The 22324-nt window shown below is 32.8% G+C and overlaps 5 protein-coding genes across 7 annotated transcripts; 4 read left to right on the top strand and 1 right to left on the bottom strand.

The window, feature by feature from the left end:
• Window positions 1-737: 737 nt before the first annotated feature.
• On the top strand, window positions 738-6455 carry LOC107015822 (trafficking protein particle complex subunit 5). Its single transcript, XM_015216239.2, has 8 exons — window positions 738-900; window positions 1712-1800; window positions 2837-2900; window positions 3511-3588; window positions 4867-4943; window positions 5040-5106; window positions 5182-5289; window positions 6158-6455. The coding sequence occupies exons 1-8, from the start codon at window positions 829-831 to the stop codon at window positions 6185-6187; spliced, it is 585 nt and encodes a 194-aa protein (XP_015071725.1). The 5' UTR covers window positions 738-828; the 3' UTR covers window positions 6188-6455.
• A 2960-nt stretch (window positions 6456-9415) lies between these two features.
• On the top strand, window positions 9416-12475 carry LOC107017337 (nuclear transcription factor Y subunit B-6-like). The gene is made up of 2 exons (XM_015217590.2): window positions 9416-9519; window positions 11810-12475. Exons 1-2 carry the CDS (start codon window positions 9447-9449, stop codon window positions 12448-12450), a joined length of 714 nt encoding a protein of 237 aa, XP_015073076.1. The 5' UTR covers window positions 9416-9446; the 3' UTR covers window positions 12451-12475.
• A 1229-nt stretch (window positions 12476-13704) lies between these two features.
• Window positions 13705-16812, top strand: LOC107016086 (protein C2-DOMAIN ABA-RELATED 11-like). Its single transcript, XM_015216567.1, has 4 exons — window positions 13705-13854; window positions 14662-14816; window positions 15328-15423; window positions 16266-16812. Exons 2-4 carry the CDS (start codon window positions 14706-14708, stop codon window positions 16566-16568), a joined length of 510 nt encoding a protein of 169 aa, XP_015072053.1. The 5' UTR covers window positions 13705-13854; window positions 14662-14705; the 3' UTR covers window positions 16569-16812.
• A 1129-nt stretch (window positions 16813-17941) lies between these two features.
• LOC107016276 (DNA oxidative demethylase ALKBH2) lies at window positions 17942-21436 on the top strand. Of its 3 annotated transcripts, none has more exons than XM_015216766.2 (5): window positions 17942-18290; window positions 19262-19354; window positions 20253-20369; window positions 20458-20647; window positions 20952-21436. In XM_015216766.2, exons 1-5 carry the CDS (start codon window positions 18033-18035, stop codon window positions 21146-21148), a joined length of 855 nt encoding a protein of 284 aa, XP_015072252.1. In that variant the 5' UTR covers window positions 17942-18032; the 3' UTR covers window positions 21149-21436. The 3 variants fall into 3 exon arrangements, with proteins under 3 accessions (XP_015072252.1, XP_015072254.1, XP_015072255.1); XM_015216769.2 differs by having other exon boundaries at window positions 18103-18290; window positions 19257-19354; XM_015216768.2 differs by lacking the exon at window positions 19262-19354.
• LOC107016277 (dnaJ homolog subfamily C member 17-like) lies at window positions 21380-22171 on the bottom strand. Its single transcript, XM_015216770.2, has one exon. It carries the CDS (start codon window positions 22169-22171, stop codon window positions 21506-21508), a length of 666 nt encoding a protein of 221 aa, XP_015072256.1. The 3' UTR covers window positions 21380-21505.
• Window positions 22172-22324: the final 153 nt, after the last annotated feature.

Below are 22324 nucleotides of genomic sequence, written 5' to 3' on the forward strand. Positions count from 1 at the left end.
TATATATATAAAAATGTGTGTGTGTGTCTTGAGAAACTGATAGAAATTAAGATATAATTAATAGTGCACCCATGATGAGCATAAGAGTGTCATTGTGTTGTTGGTACAAGCCAGAGGAAACACCCACAAGCTCATATTTGAAATTATTGGTTCACCCAAAGTTTTCAAATTTTGAGTTCCCCTCTAATTCAACATTATTGTCATTCTTATTATTGAATTAATTTTTATTAGCATTAGTATTAATTTAATTTTGATTTGAACTTTATTAAAGCTATTGATATCCATGGACTACAATTTTTTATTGGACAATTCAAAATTGTAAGTCTCAAACTAGAAATAACATGTTGAAAGATAAAAATTTTGAAAAAAATATAAGAAACATTCAGAAATTATATCAAAGTAAATACTTTATGTATAAAATAAATTTTAAAAACTATACTTGTAGTAATGAATTGATTTGATTTCGAATTGACTTTTTTTAATTAAAGCCAAATCAACCCAATTATATTCGAATTTTTTGTATTGTAACTTATTATTCTAAGCTATCCAAATGTTTCTCTATAAATTCTTTTCTTTTTAATACCATTCTTGTTTGCAAGACTTGAAAAATACTCACTTTTAACAAAATGAAAGGACTAAAAGTGCTCACAATTTTATTCAAAGGTACTATATTTAAACATCCTCAAACATAAAAGGGTCATTTTGTCATTTTTCTCTTTTATCCTTCAGTCTCCCTTTTCAGTGGAAAACGAAACGAAATCTGAGTACCCAAAAGAAGAGTAGACATTACAGTGCTAAGCGATCTATAGAGAGAGTTGAAGGAAGAAGATGATAAGTGTAGGGAAGATCAAACAGTACTCAAATGTTCTTGAGAGACCCCTCAGCAAAGGCAAACAAGAGGTACTTCTTTCTCTCTTCTTTTTTTTCAGTGAAAAAAAAACTCAAATTTGTGTTCTAAATCATCTCAGTAGTTCAATAATGAAGAAGAAAAAAAAGTTTTTTTTTTCACCATAGATCTTAATAATAGTGACCCAGGTTACCAATTTTAGGTATTTCTAGCTAGAGGGTGTTGGTGGGTTGGGGGATATACTTTGCAGATTAGTGATTGAGGCTAAAGCTTAACTCAATTTTGTGTTCTAAGTTATATTCTTGGTCAAGGGGAAAATGGTTTTTTTTTCACTATTGATCCTAATAACATTGACCCATGTTATCAATTTTAATCTTTTTAACTAGAGGGTGTTGGTGGTGTGAGGTGGGGGTTACTATGCAGACTAGTGATTGAGGTCCTTTGCAGGACAGTTTGAGGGCTTATGCTCAGCTCAATTTTGTGTTCTAAATCCTCTTAGTTGTGAAGAAAAAAATAGCTGGGGGTGGGGGTTCATTTTAACTATAGATCTTAATAACATTGACCCATGTTACCAATTTTATATTCTTTTTAGCTAGATTTTGTTGTGTGTGTGTGTGTGTGTGTGTGTGTGTGTGTGGATATACTTTGTAGATTAATTTTATGCTTTTGCTTAACTCAATTTTGTGTTCTAAATTGTATTAGCTCTTCAAGAAAAGAAGGGGGTGGGGAGTTCTTTTTCACTATAGATACTAATAACATCGACCCATGTTACCACTTTTAAATCTTTTTAGCTAGAGGGTGTGGGTGTGTTGGGTTGGGTTTGGGAGATATACTTTGCAGATTAGTGAATGAGGTTCTTTGCAGGTCAGTTTGAGTGCTTTTGCTTTCTTGTTTTCGGAGCTTGTTCAGTACAATCAGACTCAAGTGGACAACATTACTGAATTAGAGCGAAGGTGATTTTCAAGAACTCTGTTATTTTGTTTATTTGCCTTGTATTGATGAATTACAAGGATTCTCTATGAAATGAGCTTAAATGAAAAATGGGTACTGATATAGTCGAACACCGACTTGTTTGACACTGAGTTGTAGTTGTTGTTGTTGCTCTTGTATTGCTGAAATTAGAGGGGAAGTGACCTGTTATGCTGTGGAATTTCGAGAAATTCTAGTATTAGAATGGATCTGAATAGGGAGAAATGGTTGTGGAAGATTCAGACACTAACTATTTTGGAAGGGAAGCTTAGTTGATTGATTGATCATTTTACGTTATTGTTGCTCTAAACATGGAGGTGTGCTATAGTGCTTAAGAGTCTTTTCGATGGTATCAGGTCATTATAGGGAAGAAAAAAAAAGGAATCTCCATATTATTAGTGTCAAATGAATGGAATGATCAGTTTTGAGGTAAGGATTAGCTATTTTAACTGTTTCTTTAGCATGATTGCTACCATTACATCCATTTTGATTGAAGTCTTTCCTCATCAAAAGGAATAAAATTGCTATATTTGCTGACACCTTGTTCTTGTGGATGGAACTGTTGGTTCTGATCATTAGTTACCTTTATCTCAAAAAGAAAAAACAAAAACTATTGGTTCTGATCATTCAGTGCTGAAGAAAAGGCATTAAAGGAAGGAAGCTGATCAGTTTATTTGTTTAAGGTACCAAAGTATAAGCAGAATCTTCTACGAACTTGAGCTTAAAGTTTTCTGCCCTTTTAAGTTTGAAATAGTTTTTCAGTAAGTTCTTGCCTCGCCACAATTTCACACTATATATGTGAATGCATTGTTCTGGATGTTGATGCTTATCCGGAAAATTTGTTAGAGGATGATGGCAAAGTACCAAAAGATACACAGAAACTTCCCCAGCTTGAGCTTAGATTTTTCTGCCCTTTTAAGTTTGATATAGTTTTTGCCACAAGATTTTGCCGTTGCCACAAATTTCAGAGTGTATTTGTGAAGACATTCTTGTAGATATTGATGATTTTCTGGAAAATAGGTTAGAGGATGCTGGCTATGCTGTTGGAGCACGGATTTTAGAACTCCTCTGCCACAGGGAAAAGGTATGAAACGTCAATGCTATTGCCACCCTAATGTTCTGCTTTTAATTTTTTCACTTAGAGAAACTCCATATCTCGATGCTCGGTATCTGTTGTCAGACCAGTAAACCTCGATTGCATAATTATCTGGGCCAGTTCTCTCCATTTAATCTATGTCCATTATATAGAAATGTGTACTTCGAGCATATTTACTTACTGTAATTTTAAGCATAATCATGTTTGTGTCTTCAAAATGTTCCTCGACTGAGAAATGTTTTTCAACCATGATCTTTTGATTTTGACACTTAAAAGACTGGGAAACTATAGAGGATAATATGATGACTACCTGTAAACGTAGTCATATCCTTAACCAAAGTCATTCCCAATAAAAGTTCAGAAGTTGGACAAAATCAAGAATAGATTGTGAGAGGAGCTAGCTGTACTGCTGCTACCATGGCTACTTTACTACGTGAAAGGATGCAAATTGCATCATGCAATATTACATAAAATCCTATAAAGCTACTTTCAACAATTTAAGCAAGCAAATTGTGATGGTCATTTGTAGAACTAGTTGACAAGCTATATTTTCAAAGTTGATACGGTAATTGTTCTTAAAATCTTCATAATGCTGCAGGGAAACAGAAGGGAGACACGTTTACTGGGTATATTATCATTTGTGCATAGCACAGTATGGAAGGTTTTGTTTGGGAAGGTCAACTTTTTTTACTTCCTTCTGTCTTACTCTTTTTTGCTTAAACACCTTTCAAATCTCTTTGATTATACTGATTGTTTTCTTGGGGAACTGCACTTCATCTCTTGTTTATTGGTGATTGTATTGATTTTTGGTTTAATGTTGTGGGGGTGGGAATGACTGAAAACTTCTTCAGTGCAAAAGGAGTTTAAATAGGTCGTTTGACGAGATCCATTCCTTACACTTCTAGGAGCTATCTTTGCCCATGTTTTAAAAGTATTCCACTTAGCAAGAAGCAAGCATGGAAAATTTAAGCCTATATTTTATCACTTTCTCTAACTGCTTAGGATGTACTATGCGTAGCATGTGAATGTTGCGGTCCATCTTTTCTTCATTTTAGCTCGAGTTGATGGAATATCAATAGGCTCTGTCGATTTGATGCTTTGTCATTGTGTTAATTTGATATGCTGGTGAGCTTTTGGTTAGGGGTTCTTCAGTTTGCTGTGAGAGAGATTGCACATAAATGATGTCGTAAGAACGAACGTCTTTATAACGAAAGCATAATGGAGTTGATATTCTGATCGTAGTTCTTTTTCAGTTACCTCATTGAAGAACCGCTCACTCTCTGCCACAATTTTAATAATGCGTAAAACTGTAACGTGGTTGGAGCTAAAATCATTTTCCAAACTTACTGTATTCGAAGTTTTGACATTCTCCTCTTTATCTATGATTAATATTTTTCTCTTGAATTGTACTTGATATTATCTCTTAATTTGTTCTGAAGTTCATTGCCACATGTATCAACTTCCTAATTACAAGAGATATACCATTTTGTTAAAAGCTAACAATTGGTTTCAGAATACTTGCATGTTGATAAGAAGCAAGTGTTTTTCCTTTTGTGTGTTTATAGGTCAGAAGTCTCCTACCACTCACAGTCTCGCTTTAACACAACATTTCACATATTTTTTCCATTATGACCTAGACCATCTAGAGTAATTCCTTTCAGTGCTTTGGTTCAGTTTGTTATTCTTAGAATCTGTTTAGCGTTTTAGGTCCCTCTGATTGTGATATAAGTCTCTCTGTCTCTTGATCAAGTAATTCATAGTTTGCAAGAGTAATTCATCATTTTGTATGAGTTTTTTAAAGCTTTTCTCAATTGTTTCTTCAATGGCATGCTCATTGGTTTGAGTGGCATCAAGCTCCTCTAGCGTAATTGTCTTTAGTGACCAACCAAGTTATTCTGCCTGTGAATTTGTTTTAGGATTGGATTAGATGAAACATTTTGGTTTTTGTATACAGGTTGCTGATTCACTTGAGAAAGGCACTGAACATGAAGATGAATATATGATTAGTGAGAAGGAGCTCCTTGTGAACAGGTGATCTCGACTGAAGCCATTGTAAATGCTTCCGATTATCTACTTACTGAACTAACTCTTGTATTCATTTTGGGATCATTTGCATTTGAATTTTAGATTCATTTCAATTCCAAAAGATATGGGTGCTTTCAACTGCGGAGCTTTCGTTGCGGGTATTGTAAGGGTAAGAACATCATCGGCTTTGCTTTGTCTACCATTTCTGAGAGCTATAATTTATTTTCTTATTTTCTTCTCGAAGGGAGTTCTGGAAAATGCAGGGTTTCCAGCGGTCGTGACAGCTCATTTTGTCCCTGTGGAGGGGCAGCACCGACCACGAACAACAATTTTGATAAAATTTGCTGAAGAGGTAAATCAGTTTTATTTGATCTTTCTGCTTTAACTATATACTAGTTGGCTGCTCTACTGAATTTTTGCGAACTGTTCATTCCTTAGTTTCACAATCATAGATAAGTGCCACCCACTCAATTGGCTATTTCCTCTGGTTCATTTTATGTAAATTTGTTTGATTAAACGTCGAGCTTAAGAAAGAAACAAAACCTTCTAGAACTTATCGGTGTAAAATCATGTCATTAAGGATAAACTGCAAAGCTTAAAGCTAATTGTTTTCAAAGGAAAATAGTGTCACGTAAAATGAAACAAATTGAGTATTTCTTACATGACGACAATGTTAGATTGTTAGTCATCTCGGCATTGAAGACGCGGAACTCCTGTGTCTTCCTTCACACTAACCTCCCACCCCAAAAACCCCAAAAGAAAAATAGAAGAAGTGTATGATTGCACTTTTGGTCCCTCAATTATTGATAAATTCTACATTTGGTCCTCATAATAGTTGGCTAAGCACATTTAACCTTAAACTAATCAAAATTTGTCTATAGTTCCTCTATATTAGAAAGACTTGTGTGTATTTAGATTATCTTAGAATTGCATTATGCTCAAATATTGAGAAAATAATACAAATCTGACATTCCACATCGATAACTAGAACGGTTTAGTACTTAGTAACTCGTTAAAATCGTAAAGATTCATAAGTAGAGGATCCAAACTCCACATATCAATAAACCGAAAGCTAAATGTGCTGAACAAGAATCAAGAAATTATCGATATTTGATGGACTAAAAGCGCAACCCTCGGCACACAAATGGAAAAAGAGAAAATACTATGACTATCAAAGCTTATGAGTGCTTCAATACTGATGCTACCTACTGTTTGTACAGGTACTAAGAAGGGAAGCTACACTAAGTTGATGTTATTTTTGTCTTTATATTTGGTGCAAAATGCTTGAACAACATTGTAATGAGATGACAAATGAAAGATCCTTTGATTGTTCAACACATCTTAGGTTCATGTAAATCCTAAGATCATACAAATTGCAAGTTGTGACATTATTTTCTATAGTACAATAGTTGACTAGTTCAACACATCTTAGGTTTACCGCGATAAATTGTATCAGAACATCAAGCATTTACTTTTTTGGTGTAAAATATATGCACTTTGGAAGGTGATTTTTGGAAATTTTATGTTGTTTATGAGCTACGAGTAGACGTTCTAGTCGGAGAGCTCAGCGTTCTTTTTATCTGGATTCACGCCGTGAGTCCACTTTGGGGACAAATACTTCCTACCAAAGGCAACTCCATCACGGGCTCAAAATTCAAGAGCTTTTGTTAAGGTTAAAGGAGTATATCCTTTTGGCTCATCCTCTCCCCTCCTGTTGTTTCATTTGTTTTATATCTTTTAACTATCATATTTTCCATGCTTCCAAAACTTCTCGTTTGAGTTGAAGGTTTATTAGAAATAACGTCCTCTCTACCCTACAATGATAGGATAAAGGTATGCATACTCTCTTCAGATTTCATTTGTGGGACTACATAGAATATGTTGTAGAAAATGCGAAAAATTCTTAGTATGAGAAAATTATTATAGTAAAATCCTATTAATATGACTCAAATATAGATATATGCACTCCTTTTATGTTTAGATCAAACAATTAGCACTACAGGAAATAAATATTAGGGACTCTATCTATTGAAAATCCATAAGAAATGTACTATTGCATATGTTTCCGATAAACTTCTTCATCGGAAATTGACTGATTTCTAGTAGTGAATTAAACCCATTATATGAAAACAAAGTATCGTAATCTTTTCAGGGACAAAAAACAAAACTGTTACCAGTAATTGATATATCTAATTAGTCTTAATCTAGATATCAAGGGTTGCGACTGGATAAATATGATATATCCATCCTTAATTACATTTAAAGGTCTAGAGTTTGAGTTCTAGAAATGATAAAAATTCTAGCAGGAGCTCCTTAAATAGGTCACATGGCACAAACATACAATTTTCATTAAAAAGGTTTAAAAGATAAAAGAAGTCAAGAGGACTCAATCAGGGGCGGAGCTAGAGCTATGCCTTTGGCGTAGTAGTAATATGTGTCCATTTGAATGAAAAAGTTTTGAGTTCACGCCCCGAATAACACAATATTTTTTCTATTTTGTTTTGACAACCACGACCAGTATTCTTGGATACTCTTCGTTAAATTTCTCCGCTACTGGACTAAACATCTACTACATATACATAAAAAAAATAACTTTAAATTTGAATATACGATGTAATTTCTTGCTGAATAAAATCTCTGATCCCGATATGAATATCAAACATCAGATTAAAAAAATAAAAGAATTGTAATGACAATGACATATAGAAAATGAATTGGGTGAGGATTATAAGGAGCAAGTTCCAAGTTCCACACCAACCAGAAGACATCAACTTTACAAGTTAAAAGGGAAGACTGGTTTGCTCATATTCATATGTGAATTAAATTTGTTGTTTTGTCACTTACTTATTACTACTACTTTGGTCACAATAATCGAGGATATTTTGAATTTAACCATTCAATGTCAATTGAATTAATTGGAAAAGATAAAAAAAAAAAAAGAAAGTAGTAACTACAATATTCTACTTTGACTTCTTTTACTTCTCTTTCTCAAGTATTTTTCGAAAACAATTTCAAGATCCATAAAAGTATACTGAATATAATATTAATATTATATTCATTGTTTACATAGTCAACCACATTTCTATGAGGTTTGGTTATTCATCTGCAATATCGCTCACATATTTTGCTATGTATTATTAATAAATACAATAAGAGCCATGCCTAAACGTCTACTATAAAAATGACTTTAGATTAAAAAAAAAGTATATATATATCCTCTTTTTAAAAATTTTATAAAAATTATTGAATTATGTCGAACCGTACATCCGTCCCTAATTTGGTTACATGAAACATAATGGAGGATTGAGTTAGTAGCCAACATTTAGTTTCAATTGGATTGGGAAAGAAAAAAGTTATTCCCTCCATATTGGTTTTTAAAAAAATATCTCTTTTCACTTCTGATAATTTATTGATTTCAATTACTTTTCACGTATGTAATATATTTAAAGTAATAAATTTAAAAATTATTTTAATACATTGGATATATTTTAAGAAAATAATTTTTTTAAAATTTTTTTAACTTCTATATTAAATTAAAATAAAACAATTAATTTGAAACGAAGAGATCTCATAATATAAAGTAAAATTAGTCAATTTGTTATTGCATGGTGTGCCGGTCAATGCTGCACATAATTACCCAACTGATGAACTCTATTTTCTTACCAACGTATTACCTCTTCTTGTTCACCACGCCCCTTAGCCACGCGGCTACAATCTTTTTTTTTTCTACTTTTTTCGACTGTCGTTTGTTACGAGAGATAAAGGAATAATAATTTTATATTAATTTTGATATTTTCTCTGTTCATATTTATAATAGTGTAAAATATAATCTTACTTAGTTTCTTAGGGAGGGAGTATTATTTATCACATTATTTATACTAGTGATAAGTATTTTCTCTGTCCACTTTTAGTTGTCTTGCTTTTTCGAAAGTCAGTTTGACTGATTTTCAAAGTTAAATTAGATTACTTTAATTCAATATTTTAAATAAAAAAATTAGATGTTGAAAAATATACGAAAAGTATTATAAATTGCAATCTTTTACATACTAATATGATGAAAAAATACATCATAAAATATTAATCAAACTTATTATAGTTTGACTCTAAAAAAAGAAAATTGTGACAATTAGAAATAAACGGAAAGTAATTCTATAATACTTTTATTTCCATTTCATATTAATTGACCAAGGAGATATTTTAGTATTTGTCAAATTTAGAAATGGAAAATCAAGAGAGCTTAGTATTAAATAAAACAACATAATAGTAGTCAGAATTAGAGTTCCAACAACACATAAAAGTCCTCTTAAGAAATGTATTAGGTCGATATGAGTCAATTAATATAAAAACGGAAAAAATATAGTATTTCTCAATTCGTAAAATGACTTTATCTATCTCATCACCAAACAATCCCTAATTGTATCTTCTATATAAATGACCATCTCTTTGCTTATTCACTTTCCAACATATAGACTAGCATTCTTCTCTCTTATTTTCTTAGTGAAGAAAGCAATGGATCTTGGAGGAGGCAATGGTAGTGGAGGTTTTCATGGCTACCGTAGGTTCCCACAAACAACTTCCGCTGGTGAGTGTGATCATTTCGTTTAAAAGTATTACACTGTGTGTTTTTTCATGATATTTGAGATGTATTGTTATTTTATTTAAAAGCTAAAGTTGTTACCTAAAGTACTTTTTTCCTCTTTAATTATGTCTCAACACATACACTTCTTATGTAGTCGATTTGATTATTCTAATATCATGTTAAAGTATGCAAATATCTCACATCAAAGATTCCAAGGAACATACTTCTATTTTTCTTAAAATATGCATCATACATTTGAAAAGTTAAAAAAAGACCTATCTATCTTCATGTTTAGTCGTTGAGCCACATGTATTTAAGGATATCTTAATCGAGAAATTATAGTATAGTTAGATTAAAACATCTTTTTTTTTAAATGTGTATATATCTATATATTGACTTTTTTTTTAGTTTTACTCTTTTATATATATATATATATATATATATATATAATTGTTTTGCTTCAAATTTGAAGAAAAAGATAAAAAATAAAAAAAACAAGTGAATATATGCATGTAAATTCCAGACCCCCCCAACTGTATACATATTTGTTCTCTACACTATGTTTACATATGGCACTCTATCATGTTTCTCTTTAATTATTTATATATAATAATTGTGGAAAAAGAATTGAAAAGAAAATGCTCCACATCACAATTGTTTTTTTAAATGTTTTGTGGTAGAAAATAGAAAAATTTGTTAGGGTGTGGGTGGGTAGTTGATGAAATGTTACTTGTGAAATTTATTTTGCACAAGCTCACGGGAAAAGTTCATTTTTCTAATTTTGAGAAATTAAAAAATTTTAGATAAAAAAAATTTTGAAATATTTTGACCAATTAAACCTGAAAAAGAAAAAATATGAAGATGCGTCCAGGGATAATGAGTCGGTTGGCTCTTAGAGTATATAAGTTGTAACCATTTGTCATGTAATTTTTTCCTACTTGGATTATATCTCTTAGTATTTTATTTTTCTAGATTATCGTATTTGTTATAAACAATACTGTCTATTATTATGTGTAACTTACATTCTAAAAAATAATGAATCAACACAATTTGTAAGTGGATTAATATTCCTTCAAAAAAAGGACTAGGAGAGTAGAAAATATCTTTCAACCAAAAGCTATCGTGAGATGAATAATATCTTTTATTTGATAATCTCGAGTTTAAACCTTTTCTTTTACAGAAAAAAAGAATTTTCAATAACTATTTCTTTTCATGAGTATAAGAGTTTTAATGTGAATATTGAATATCGCGTAAAAAAATGGGGACAAGGTAGATTTTGAAACCACTAACTAATGAAATGTTTTTTTATTGTTTTTTGGGTCAATTTTAACTCTATAATTTTGTCTAGTAGCTTTTTTAAAAAATGGAGTTTTTATAACAGAAATTGTCTAGGGCTTTCTTCTGGACTCTTGTGAGTTGCTGTCTTTATGTGTGCACTATAAAATATAACCTAGAATCTTATTTGCTGGTTACTTCCTAAATGTACTTTAAAAAAAAGTTATATAGGGTTTAGATAAAGATAAGATTTTAAAGAAGGTAACGTAGATAATCTATTTTACGATACGGATTAGTGATTGCTTTTACGATTCAGATATATATCTTATAGATCACAAGGAGAGAATTTTACGGTTGCTTCTGGACCTTCCCTTCAAACTCCCAAGTGTACTACTAATTAACCAACTAATACACTTAATTAACATTAGTTGGAATTAATTAGTTATATACTTCCATAGGTCTATATAATTTGGTGTTTTTTACTCTTTTTTTTTGTTCAAATTATACAATATTTTACATAATCGAGAAGGTGTTAGTTTTAGTTATTTTCCTATAAAGATATAAAAATAGGTATTTTTACTGTTTCTTTAAAAGGTATATGATATATGTGCACATCAAATTTCTCTACTCTTTATACTTGTATCATCTTAGAAAGATGTAAATTTAAGTATGAGTAATTAATTAATCAAAATTCTTTTAGTCGTTAGGAGTAAGTAATTATTTATTAAAAGGTGCGTCAAAGGTAAAAGAAACATCAAATAATATGAATCAGAGGATGTATATATACACCAAAAATATAAAATGAAGTGTATATCATAAAAAATAATAAATTAATATCATGAGTTTAAATTATATGCTGACATTGTTGTAAAGGATTTTTTTACACCCCTTAGATGACATGTTGACTTTATTAGAGATGAATTTCGTACAGTATAGCTAATTATTCTTAAATTATTTACTTCACTTTTAATGCTTAGTTTTGTGTCATAATTGTCTAATGTTTTCATTTCTCTTCTAGATGGCATTGCCACACTCAACCAAGCCATTCCCACAACCAACCACCTAAACGACAACAACAACGCCTCAGTCCCAGACGATTCTGAATGCACCGTTCGTGAGCAGGACCGTTTCATGCCAATAGCAAACGTGATCCGGATCATGCGAAAAACCCTACCTCCACATGCCAAGATATCAGACGACGCGAAAGAGACCATCCAAGAATGCGTGTCCGAGTTCATCAGCTTCGTTACGGGTGAAGCCAACGACCGGTGCCAGCGCGAGCAACGCAAGACTATCACGGCCGAGGACGTGCTCTGGGCCATGAGCAAGCTAGGGTTCGATGACTACATCGAACCCCTGACTATGCACCTGCACCGTTATCGCGAGTGCGATGGCGGTGATCGTGGCTCCCTCAGAGGGGAGCCACTCATGCTGATGAAGTCGCGGGGCGCTATGGTTGACCCCGCGGCTTCAACTAGCATTGGTAACAACATGACACATGTTAATTATCCCTTGCCACCTAATTTCACAATGACTCATCATCATCATGGTTACTATACTTATGCACACATGACTAATGACAATGTTGCTACAAATTCTCAGGCTAATCTTGATGAGGCAAATAATAATGTTGAATCATTTGGAGAGCATAATAAGTAGTAAGATTTAAGAGTTCTAGGGAAAAAAAAACTTGTACTAGTTTCTTTTAATTTATGTTTTTAATTTATCTTTGTATGAACTATTGTACTATTTGAAATTGCTCTTTTTCTATTTTAAGGTGATTTCCAATATATTCTGTTTATTTCTTAGTCACAATTATAAATAGTTATGGTGTCTTTTCAAAACATTTTTTAGGTGTTTGATTGTCGGAATATTTCAAATAAAAATAATTTTCGAAAAAGAAGAAAAAAAAAAAGAAGATATCTAACTTCTCCAATCTTCTCGTTTAATGCAGTGTTTATTTTATCCTTTGACATTTTTAGTCTCCCTCTATATAATATGCTTTGTTACAAATCTTGTTTCTACTTTTTAATGATTTGTTATTTTCGTGTATGTGCATTAAGTATCTCTATTTTGAATACATATAATTTATTTTTAATTATAATTAGTGAGATATTTTTTTAAAAATTCATACTAATTATATAGTTAAATTTGGTCAAAAAGAAAAAAGTGTTGTAATGACTAGGGTCCAAAATGTGTTCACACTAATGTGGGGATGTTGCAAATATTATATAGTGTTCAAACTAAACGGCTAACACGATTTTTAATTAAAATAATATAAAAGAGTATGAAAAGATAAAAAGAAAGGAAAACATAATTAGGCAATTGAATTAAATTAATCAACGTTTCAAATTTTCAGCACTAAGCTGACTATACTTTTTAAAATATTAGTTCACATTTAGTATTTATTATGAACTAAATCAATAACATTTTACATATATATTTAAATTAATATTAGGTTCAAGTAAATTAACTCATGACGCAAAAATCATCTTCATATTATATGTATCTTAAAAAGTATTATTATTAACAAATGTTACGCTATGGTGGAATAAGATGACTTTATTTTTAATTAGAGATTTGTTCAGATTCTAGGAAGCTTTTAAATAAAGAGGTCTTACGCAATGCATACATGAATTAGTTGACGCTTCAATGTCGGGATTCTTTTTTAAATTGGCTTTACCTGACGTGAATTTAAATTAATCGAGAGTGTTTGTTCTCTAAATTGATGTTATGTGATGTGAATCTAAAATTAATCGAGACTTCAATACAATAATTTTTTCTTAGTCTCATGCGATATAAATTTAATTTAATCAGATTCTAATATACATATTAAATACTTGAGTGACAAATAAAAACAAAGTATACACGTTTTATTAATATATATAAAAGAACTATAATATATAAACTATTATATACATATAAAGACACCACACAATCCACTCATACTTGAGCTCCATTTTGCACTGTACTTTGTTGGCCTCTTGGAAAAAACCTAAGCAGAGATCAGAGCAAGATAGTCTTTTGCATTTTTGGAATTTAACACATTTGGGTTTGATTCAAGTGAGTTAAAAATGTCTTCTTTATCTTTTTCCTGTTTTTTTTTTTTAGATTTCTGGTAATATTTGGGGTTTTCTTGATTTGATTAAAAAATATGTTCTTTTTCTTATTTTCTGATGTTTTAGTGATTTTGGGATATTTTAGTCATCAGGGGTTGCTTCATTTGCATTAAAGATTCAATTTTTATTCTGTTTTGCTGCTTTTTGAAGGTTTCTACTTACTATTTTAGTTAGACACTGCTAGTGAATTTCTCTTTAGTTGAGCTGAATTGTAAGGAATTATGTTATATGTTGTTGTAGCTGTCTGAGTTTTAGTAACATTTGATTTGACACGAAGTTTAAGAAAGAAACGGATACTTCTGAAATTTCTTGTCTGGAACACTTTTGTAGTTATAAATCAGTTCATCAGAGGTAAAGTGTGATTTTTAAAGTTAAAGTTGTTTTCTAATTATAGAAACGTGACATTCTTTTTGGATAGACTAAAAAGGAATGGGTGTCACATAAATTGATACAGAAGGCGTATTTAATAGGATATTGCTATTGAAGTTAGTGTGTCTAACTAAATTACTAGGCTTATGTGACTTGTTGCAGCTGTATAACTGTATTAATCTTCAAAAATAATATTGCGTATGTGGCGTTTTTGGAGGATCCAACAGGTGTACGACAACATTTCTGGATGGTCTGAACAACATAGATTATAACAGAACGTGCCCCCTACACCCCTCTTCAAACTAAGTGCTTGTTCTTTTCTATATCCTCGAATATGTTTTGGTTCTTGTTTTTAACAAGGGTAAGTACTTGTGAGATGCAGTTTTGGTACTGTTTTCGGAGTTAGTTACATTGCTATAGTGGATAATGGGAGACAAATTAGGACAGATCAAAGTGACTGTTATAAAAGGAAGACGTTTGGTGATTCGAGACTTCAAGACAAGTGATCCTTATGTCGTTCTCAAGCTTGGTAATCAGGTAGCTTTGTGTTTCCCCCTTCTGTTCCTTCCTTAAGATATTATCTGTCATTTCGTGTGACTCTGATCATCTTTATTCTTTGAAAGTTGAGGGCTTTTACAAGTACGGTTTCAAATGCATACTCTGAATCCTAGTTAACAATAGTGATAATGAAATGTGATTCTCAAATCAAACAACAAGTAGGGGTAAGGCTGCGTACACTCCACTTTTGGGATTCACTGGGTATGTTGTTGTTGTTGAGGTCACAGATAAATTGATCTTTTCTTGCTAGTTGTTTGCCTGGCTTATGGGTGGAGCTGGAAATAGGGTGTTTCTCTTTTGCTTACAACTGTGTATTTGAAATTATTAGTAAAATTGCTCGGAAAAGATTATACTAATAGCATCTTTTATGTTGCGTGTCACCTCAGACTTTTTGTTGCGATTTGTGGTTTTGCCTTTCACTTTGCTTGAGAGTTTTGAAATTGCTTTTCGCGAGCTGACATCTTGATATTACGTTTTATTGTTATACCAGACTGCCAAAACCAAAGTCATAAATAGCTGCCTTAATCCTGTTTGGAATGAAGAATTCTGTTTCACTATCTCTGAACCGGCTGAGGTTCTCAAATTGGTATTTGCCCTTTACCTCTAAACTTTTGTTTCATCATCTCTCATGTTTCTCCTCTGCATTCCAATTTAATGACTCGATTTTTGTTAGATGACGTGACATTACTTTGAACTTTTGCTGGTGTTGTTCCTCTGTGTAATTGTTACGCTGCATGTTTTTGATATGTTTGAACTTGAACATCAAATAAAAGGTGCTCTGGAGTTCTAGCACCCTTGCTTGCTAAACAGCTATATCTCCCGTATCTGAACGAGTTGCATTGGACAAAACAGGAAAATAGATAGTGAAATAGTTTACTAGGGAAAAAAAAAGATATCCCCCGGTGGACTAAGCTCCACCACAAGGGTCCATTGTAACTAGCCTTACCTTGCATTTCTGCAAGAGGTTGTTTCCGCAGCTCGAACCCGTGACCTGAAATAGTTTATTAGAAAACAGAAATGACGAAACTTTCACCTAAGAAAACAGAATCTTTAAAGGCATGAGTATATGTACACTCAAGAAATGAAGAAAAGAAATTATGAAGCTTCTATAGATAATACTTTTACGCCATTCGTGTCTTGTGGGAAACACCACAAGTTAAAAATTTGAAGTCAAACGTCAAGGAAGAAAATCAGAATGTCGTCAACGCCAACTCTTTAATCTTATGCAATCGACATAGAGAAAAAGAAAAAGAGGAACAATCTGAAGACGATATACATATTGTATTACATATTGAACGGAGTGATATTTAAGGCTATTTAAAGTTGCCATTTTGCTGAAATGAAGCTAAATAGTTGTATCTAGAGTACATTTATTTTGAATAATTTCTGTGAAATTCACTCCATGTCATTGACACACAATTATAACAGGAAGTGTTTGATAAAGACCATTTCAAAGCAGACGACGAAATGGGAAATGCTCATCTCAGTCTTCAGCCTTTGGTTGCAGCTGCTAGATTGAGAACGATTCTCGGGGTTGCTTCTGAGGGGACAACATTAAGGAAGGTTATCCCGAATAAAGACAACTGCCTAGCAATCGATAGCAGCATTAGTTGGGTGAATGGTGAAGTTGTACAAGATGTTTGGTTAAGGCTTTGTGATGTGGAGTCTGGGGACATAGAGTTGAAGATCAAACTGAGTGATCTTTCCTGCGTTGTTCCGGCCTCCACGTAGAGTGGTTATCAGTGACATCGATGCAGGTCTCGTTTGAGCTATATACGTCTTGTTGTAGGCGGAAAAAGACGTCTAGTAGAAGAAGCGCCTGTGTTTGACATTTTTAGATTGGAACTCAAACAAATGATATTTGTAGATTTTGATCAACTATGTGCATAACTCAAATTGGAGTGATTTAAGAGGTGGAAGGGGGGATTTTTATAGTATCTGTTTTTATCAGTTTAATATCTGATACACATCTTCATTTCCCTTTTTTTCATTTTTTATTACGTTTCATCTTTTTTGTTTCATTTGGTGACTCGAACTAACAACCTTCAGATTGACGTGTAGAGTGCTTACAATTTGAGCAATCCCTCTTCTCGACATCTTTATCCTTCACACTCATCTAAATTTTCCATGTGTTCATGTTAAGGTATTATCAACATGCAAATTGCAATACCTGCCACCAAATATATTTAGTTCATTTAAAAGTTCTTAAGGGGTAAATAAATAAATAAACACTGTAAATTTTAAGTGTTAAAAGTAAGTTTTATTGTAAGTTCAAGATTGACTTTGATGAATCTTTTCATATATTTATGAGTAAATATGACAAAATTAGCCATAAAATCATAATTGCTCTTAATTATTAACCCATATATTTATGAAATACTTAGGTAGAATATCATACCATAAACTTTATTTACCATCTATTTAGCCTAACTAATACAATTTTTTTTTTTTAAAAAAAATGATTGTTTAGCCATTTATTTATAAAAAGAAGTCAGATGCAGCCTTTCTCCTCTTCCTCTTCACCTCCCTCCTCCTCCTTGCTCCCTTCTTTTACTTACTTGTTTTTCCTTTTTCTTTAAAATTTATACAACCGTGAATCGTTTCAAATAAATTATATAAATATTTGAAATATTAACGTGCATTGTGTTGAACAAATTATATAAATATTTGAAATATATAGATATCTCACATCTTAAACTTAGGAACTCTTAGAGGATTTTTTGAGTTGATTGGATTAGTATATTTCGTGTATAGTTTAACTTATATTCAACTTTTTGAGTTTATTATAATATATAGTAAGTAGCTCATTTATAAGTAAATTATATTTTTTCAATCATAATGTATATTCAATTTTTTTTGAATATATCATAATGTATATTTAATGTATGGTCTAGATATATTTTCGATGATTTTGAGATGTAAATCATTGGCCGCAGACAATCGAACCGAGTCCAAACTTTTTAAATGTATCATAATGTATAGCTCATGAATAAATAAACTATTTTTTAAAAATATATTATAATGTATAAACTATATTTTCTGAATATATCATAATGTAATTTAGTGTATATTCTATGTATATTTTCATGATTTTGAGATGTAAATCATTTGCCACAGACAATCGGACCGAGTCGGGTTGAATTTGCCGCCATCTTCTTCTAGGCCCCAAAGCATTTCGAATCTCTTCCTACGCCAATGGCGACGGTGACGAAACTGAACCTGAAGGCGGAGACCGGCGACTGTCAGCGCCTTGAGGCGGAGCAGAGTGAAGCTCCGGCGGAAATTAGCGATTCTAGAACAAAAAGAGTAGTTGAATTAGGAAATGGAAGCGAAGTAATATACATACCTAGGTTCCTAAATTACGATCAGTCATGGGATTATTTAGAATACCTTAACAAAAATATACCATGGAATCGTCCAACGATTCGCGTCTTCGGTCGATCTTGTGTCCAGGTGCTCATTTTTCTTCTGCCTTTCTCCTTCAATTTTACTTTGTTTGTATTTTTGTGTGTCAATAGTTTAGTGTAAACTGTAATGTTTTAAGAGGCAAAATGGAGACTAAACTCTCATGCTTTATGATTCAGTAGTGCTGAGGAGAGGTAGAGGTAGGTCGAAAATATATTGAGTAGAGGTGATTAGATAGGAGATGAAACACTGTGCAATTTATCAAGGACATGACGCGAGATAGTAGGTTATGTAAGTCAAAGATTAGGGCAGAAGCTTAGTAGATAGATTTTTCCATGGAGCTAAGAGGCCCAAGGTGTGGAAGGTTGACTACAGTATTGCTAAGGAAAGGAAGCGGTAGGTTGAAAAAGTATAGAAGAGAGGTGATTATATAGGACATAGCACATGTGCAACTTACCGAGTACATGAAGCTAGATAGGGTGTTAATGGAGGTCGAGGATTGGAGTAGATTAGTCGAGTGTAGTCTAGGTATTGTTATTATTACTTTCTTATTATCTTACTCTTCGATTTTAGTATTACTTGTTGTTTCCTTTGCTTTGGTTATCATGTTTGTTGCTACTGCTCTTTTCTTCATTATATGCATACCTGATTAAATAGCTATACTTGAGCTGAGGGTCTATTGAAAATAAGTTCTCTACCTCACAAGGGAGGGGTAAGACGCACACACTCTAGTTTCTCTAGACTCGACTTGTGGAATTACATTGGGTATGTTGTTGTTGTAAATAGTAGGTCTTAACTTCTTTTTGTGCTTACTTATTTATATTTTGAATCCTCTTAGTGGGAATACCGGCTCCACTATCTTGCATACTTTTAAGTTTTAGATAGGCTGCTTTGTATTTCCTTGTCTGACTATAATCGTACAGCTTTGATGTAGTTTTATGTGACATACTGTTTTTTTTTTTTTTGAGGGGCTAGTCCCATGATAAGTAAAATGTTTCCACTTTGATCTTTTAGAACAGGGGGCGAATCTTAGGGAAGTTGACAAGTGCATGTGGTTCAATCTGTTCTCCGGATGTGATCCCTACACTGTTATGCTGACTGCTATGCGTATTGTAAGATTTCTTGGATTATTACGTTAGAAAATCAACTATGTTGCATTTGGGTTGAGGATTTGATTGGGATTGATAGTTTGCAAATTCCACTGTGCAAATATAGGTGATAGATTGATATAGTTTAGCTGAAATTCACGAACTACCATTACATAGATTCTCCAATGCCACCTGAACGAGAGGGTTTGAAATGGAACAAGGTGATAATTCAAACCTATAGTTACTAGAAAGAGCAATAGAAGAATTTACTAATCATTCACTCCCATGTAGGTTATTCTCCCAAGAAATTTGTTGGGGTTGTGGCAAAACCATAGTAATTTCATTATAAAGAAAAGGTTTTTTTTCGCTATGAGATGGAATTAATTTCTCTTCCAAACTTAGAAGCTTCAACTGGGTGGAAAGCAACACACACAACCGTAAAGTTTGAACGCTGAAGCTGGATACTATTTTTATCCTCTTATATTGGATCGCTTTACTGACTTGTTTTTGAGTAATGAGAAAGCCCATGGACAAAGATGGTGTTCAAATTCTGAGTCTGTATTGTTAGGATTTTAAGGGCAGTTTTGTTCGTCTGCCCATGACTGACTATTCAAGTTCAAAATGTTGTTGAGTTCTCTTTTAGTATGTGAATAGGTTAGTCTGTGCTCATGACGGACCGTTCACATTGAAAGTGATAAGATTGTTCCTTTTCTACCTTTGGTATGTTATTTTTTAGCTTTGTTTTTCTGGCGCTTGAATGATGATCATCCAAGTTGAAATGCTGTTGCTTTACTCTCTCTCTCTTAGTGTGTTAGTTTCCCCTTTTCTAATATGAATGTTAAATGTTACATGTCATAACGATCTGAGACCACATGTTCCTATGAGGAAAAACACATTGACAATGTTCGTAATATTTCCACAGCCCAGAGACACTTGTTACGTGGCAAGTGAAGGATTACCACAACTAGTTTACAGTGGATACCAGCCTCATGCATATTCTTGGGATGAATTTCCTCCGCTTAAGGATATTCTCGATGCTGTAAGCTTGCTCTGCTTCAACTTCTCAAGTTCTAGTTCCCAGTGATCAAGCTAGTTGTCTTTCTTATACCATCAGTGTTGCACTTTAGGTCCATAAAGCTCTTCCAGGAAGTCGTTTCAACAGCTTATTACTGAATAGGTACAAGGGAGGCGATGACTATGTAGGTTGGCATGCTGATGATGAGAAACTTTATGGACCAACTCCAGAAATTGCTTCTCTTTCCTTTGGATGTGAACGTGAATTCTTGCTGAAAAAGAAACCAGATAAAACATCCCGAGGTACATCTTGATATTGATTATGTAATATCTTTTTATTTGTCAACTGAGGTGTGAGTATAGCATACCTTCCGTTCAGTTACATATTGAGGTTCAATTTCTTAGATCACTCAACTAATAGTTATGAGTCACCTTTTTTCTTGTTTCCATTTTCTTTCAACAAAAAATGTGACTTCCAGAGATAATAACTAACTATTGGTTGCGCGACTATCTAAGAAATCAACTCTTACATTTTGCAAATGACAATGCTGATTCCACGAAACTCGTATTTATCACTTCCTCTTCTGTTTGTTATTTATTGCACAAGGTAAAAACACCAGTGGTGAACCTCCCAGAAAGCGATTGAAGAAGGATGCCTTTCCAGACAAACACTCGTTTGTCCTAAAACATGGTTCATTGCTGGTAATGAGAGGTTATACTCAACGGGATTGGCTTCATTCAGTGCCTAAACGTGTAAAGGCAGATTCATTACGCATTAATCTCACCTTCAGACTTGTTCTTTGAACAATCAATGACACTATCAATGCATTTCTTTCATTGTTTATACCTGGAGGTTGGAAATCTTATGCAGTGCTGTTAGCAACAAAAGGAATGCGATTTTGAGCCTGTGCTTGATGAAAATTACTAGTACTAGATATTGGTTTTTTCTTATACTAATGAGGAATGCGTTTGATGCAGCAATTTACTCATGCTCAGATAATGCACTGTGAAGGTACGTTTCTATCCTATGAACTATGAAGGTACGTTTCTGAAAATTAATAACTACTTATAAAGATTCAACATTTATTTAAACCATCAATATACAAGAAACCCAATAAGTATCAAAAACCTCAACAAATAAACACCATATCTAATTATAAGCTAGCGTACCTCAAGAGGCACAATTAAGAGACCAGGCAAGACACAAGAAGAGACGGCTTTAGCTGCATCGTCTATAGATAACATTTCCACAAGAGCATAACGTTTCTTCTTAGAACTCGAACTCATGATTACATGTTCAACTTTGCCAAAATTACTAAATAACTCTCTCAATTTTTGGCAAGTATAATCTTCACTGCTTTTACTCCATGATACCTTAAGCACTTTTTCCTTGTCAACACACATATCTGATGACACTTTCTTCGAAAGCAATATTTCACGAATCCTAGCAATTTCACCTAGAAGTTTTATAGCAGTTCGTTCCTCTTCTTCTAATCGAGCCAAATTGATATCTGGTACAAATATATGTTCTGGGACTGGCATCCTCTTTCTACGCTTCGAATCTTGTTGTTGTTGTTGCTGTTGCTGTTGTAATTGGATCATCTCATCAAATAACTTCCTCTTTTTGTGATCTTTGAGAATGTCATAGGAAGCCTTGAGTTTTTGAAAATTTAAGTGAGCGTTAATTGGATCATGGAGTCTCTTGTCTGGATGCAATTCTAATGCTTTCTTTCGATAAGCTTTCGATATATCGATTTCAGAAAGCTTTGCCCCTTCCTTGCCGGAGGGTAAATCCAAAGCATTATAATGATCAACTTCAATATCCATGGTAGAACCCTAATTTCTAAATATTTATTATGAGGAGGATTCATAAACAGACTTGTTCTATTTATAGGTTTCGAATTTATTTTTTATTAACCCTATAATGACTCCAACTACCTTGTTATTTCGACTCCTAATAAGTTTAGGAATTCTATACTA

This window comes from Solanum pennellii, chromosome 4 (genome assembly GCF_001406875.1).
Source record: "Solanum pennellii chromosome 4, SPENNV200".
NCBI lineage: Eukaryota > Viridiplantae > Streptophyta > Magnoliopsida > Solanales > Solanaceae > Solanum > Solanum pennellii.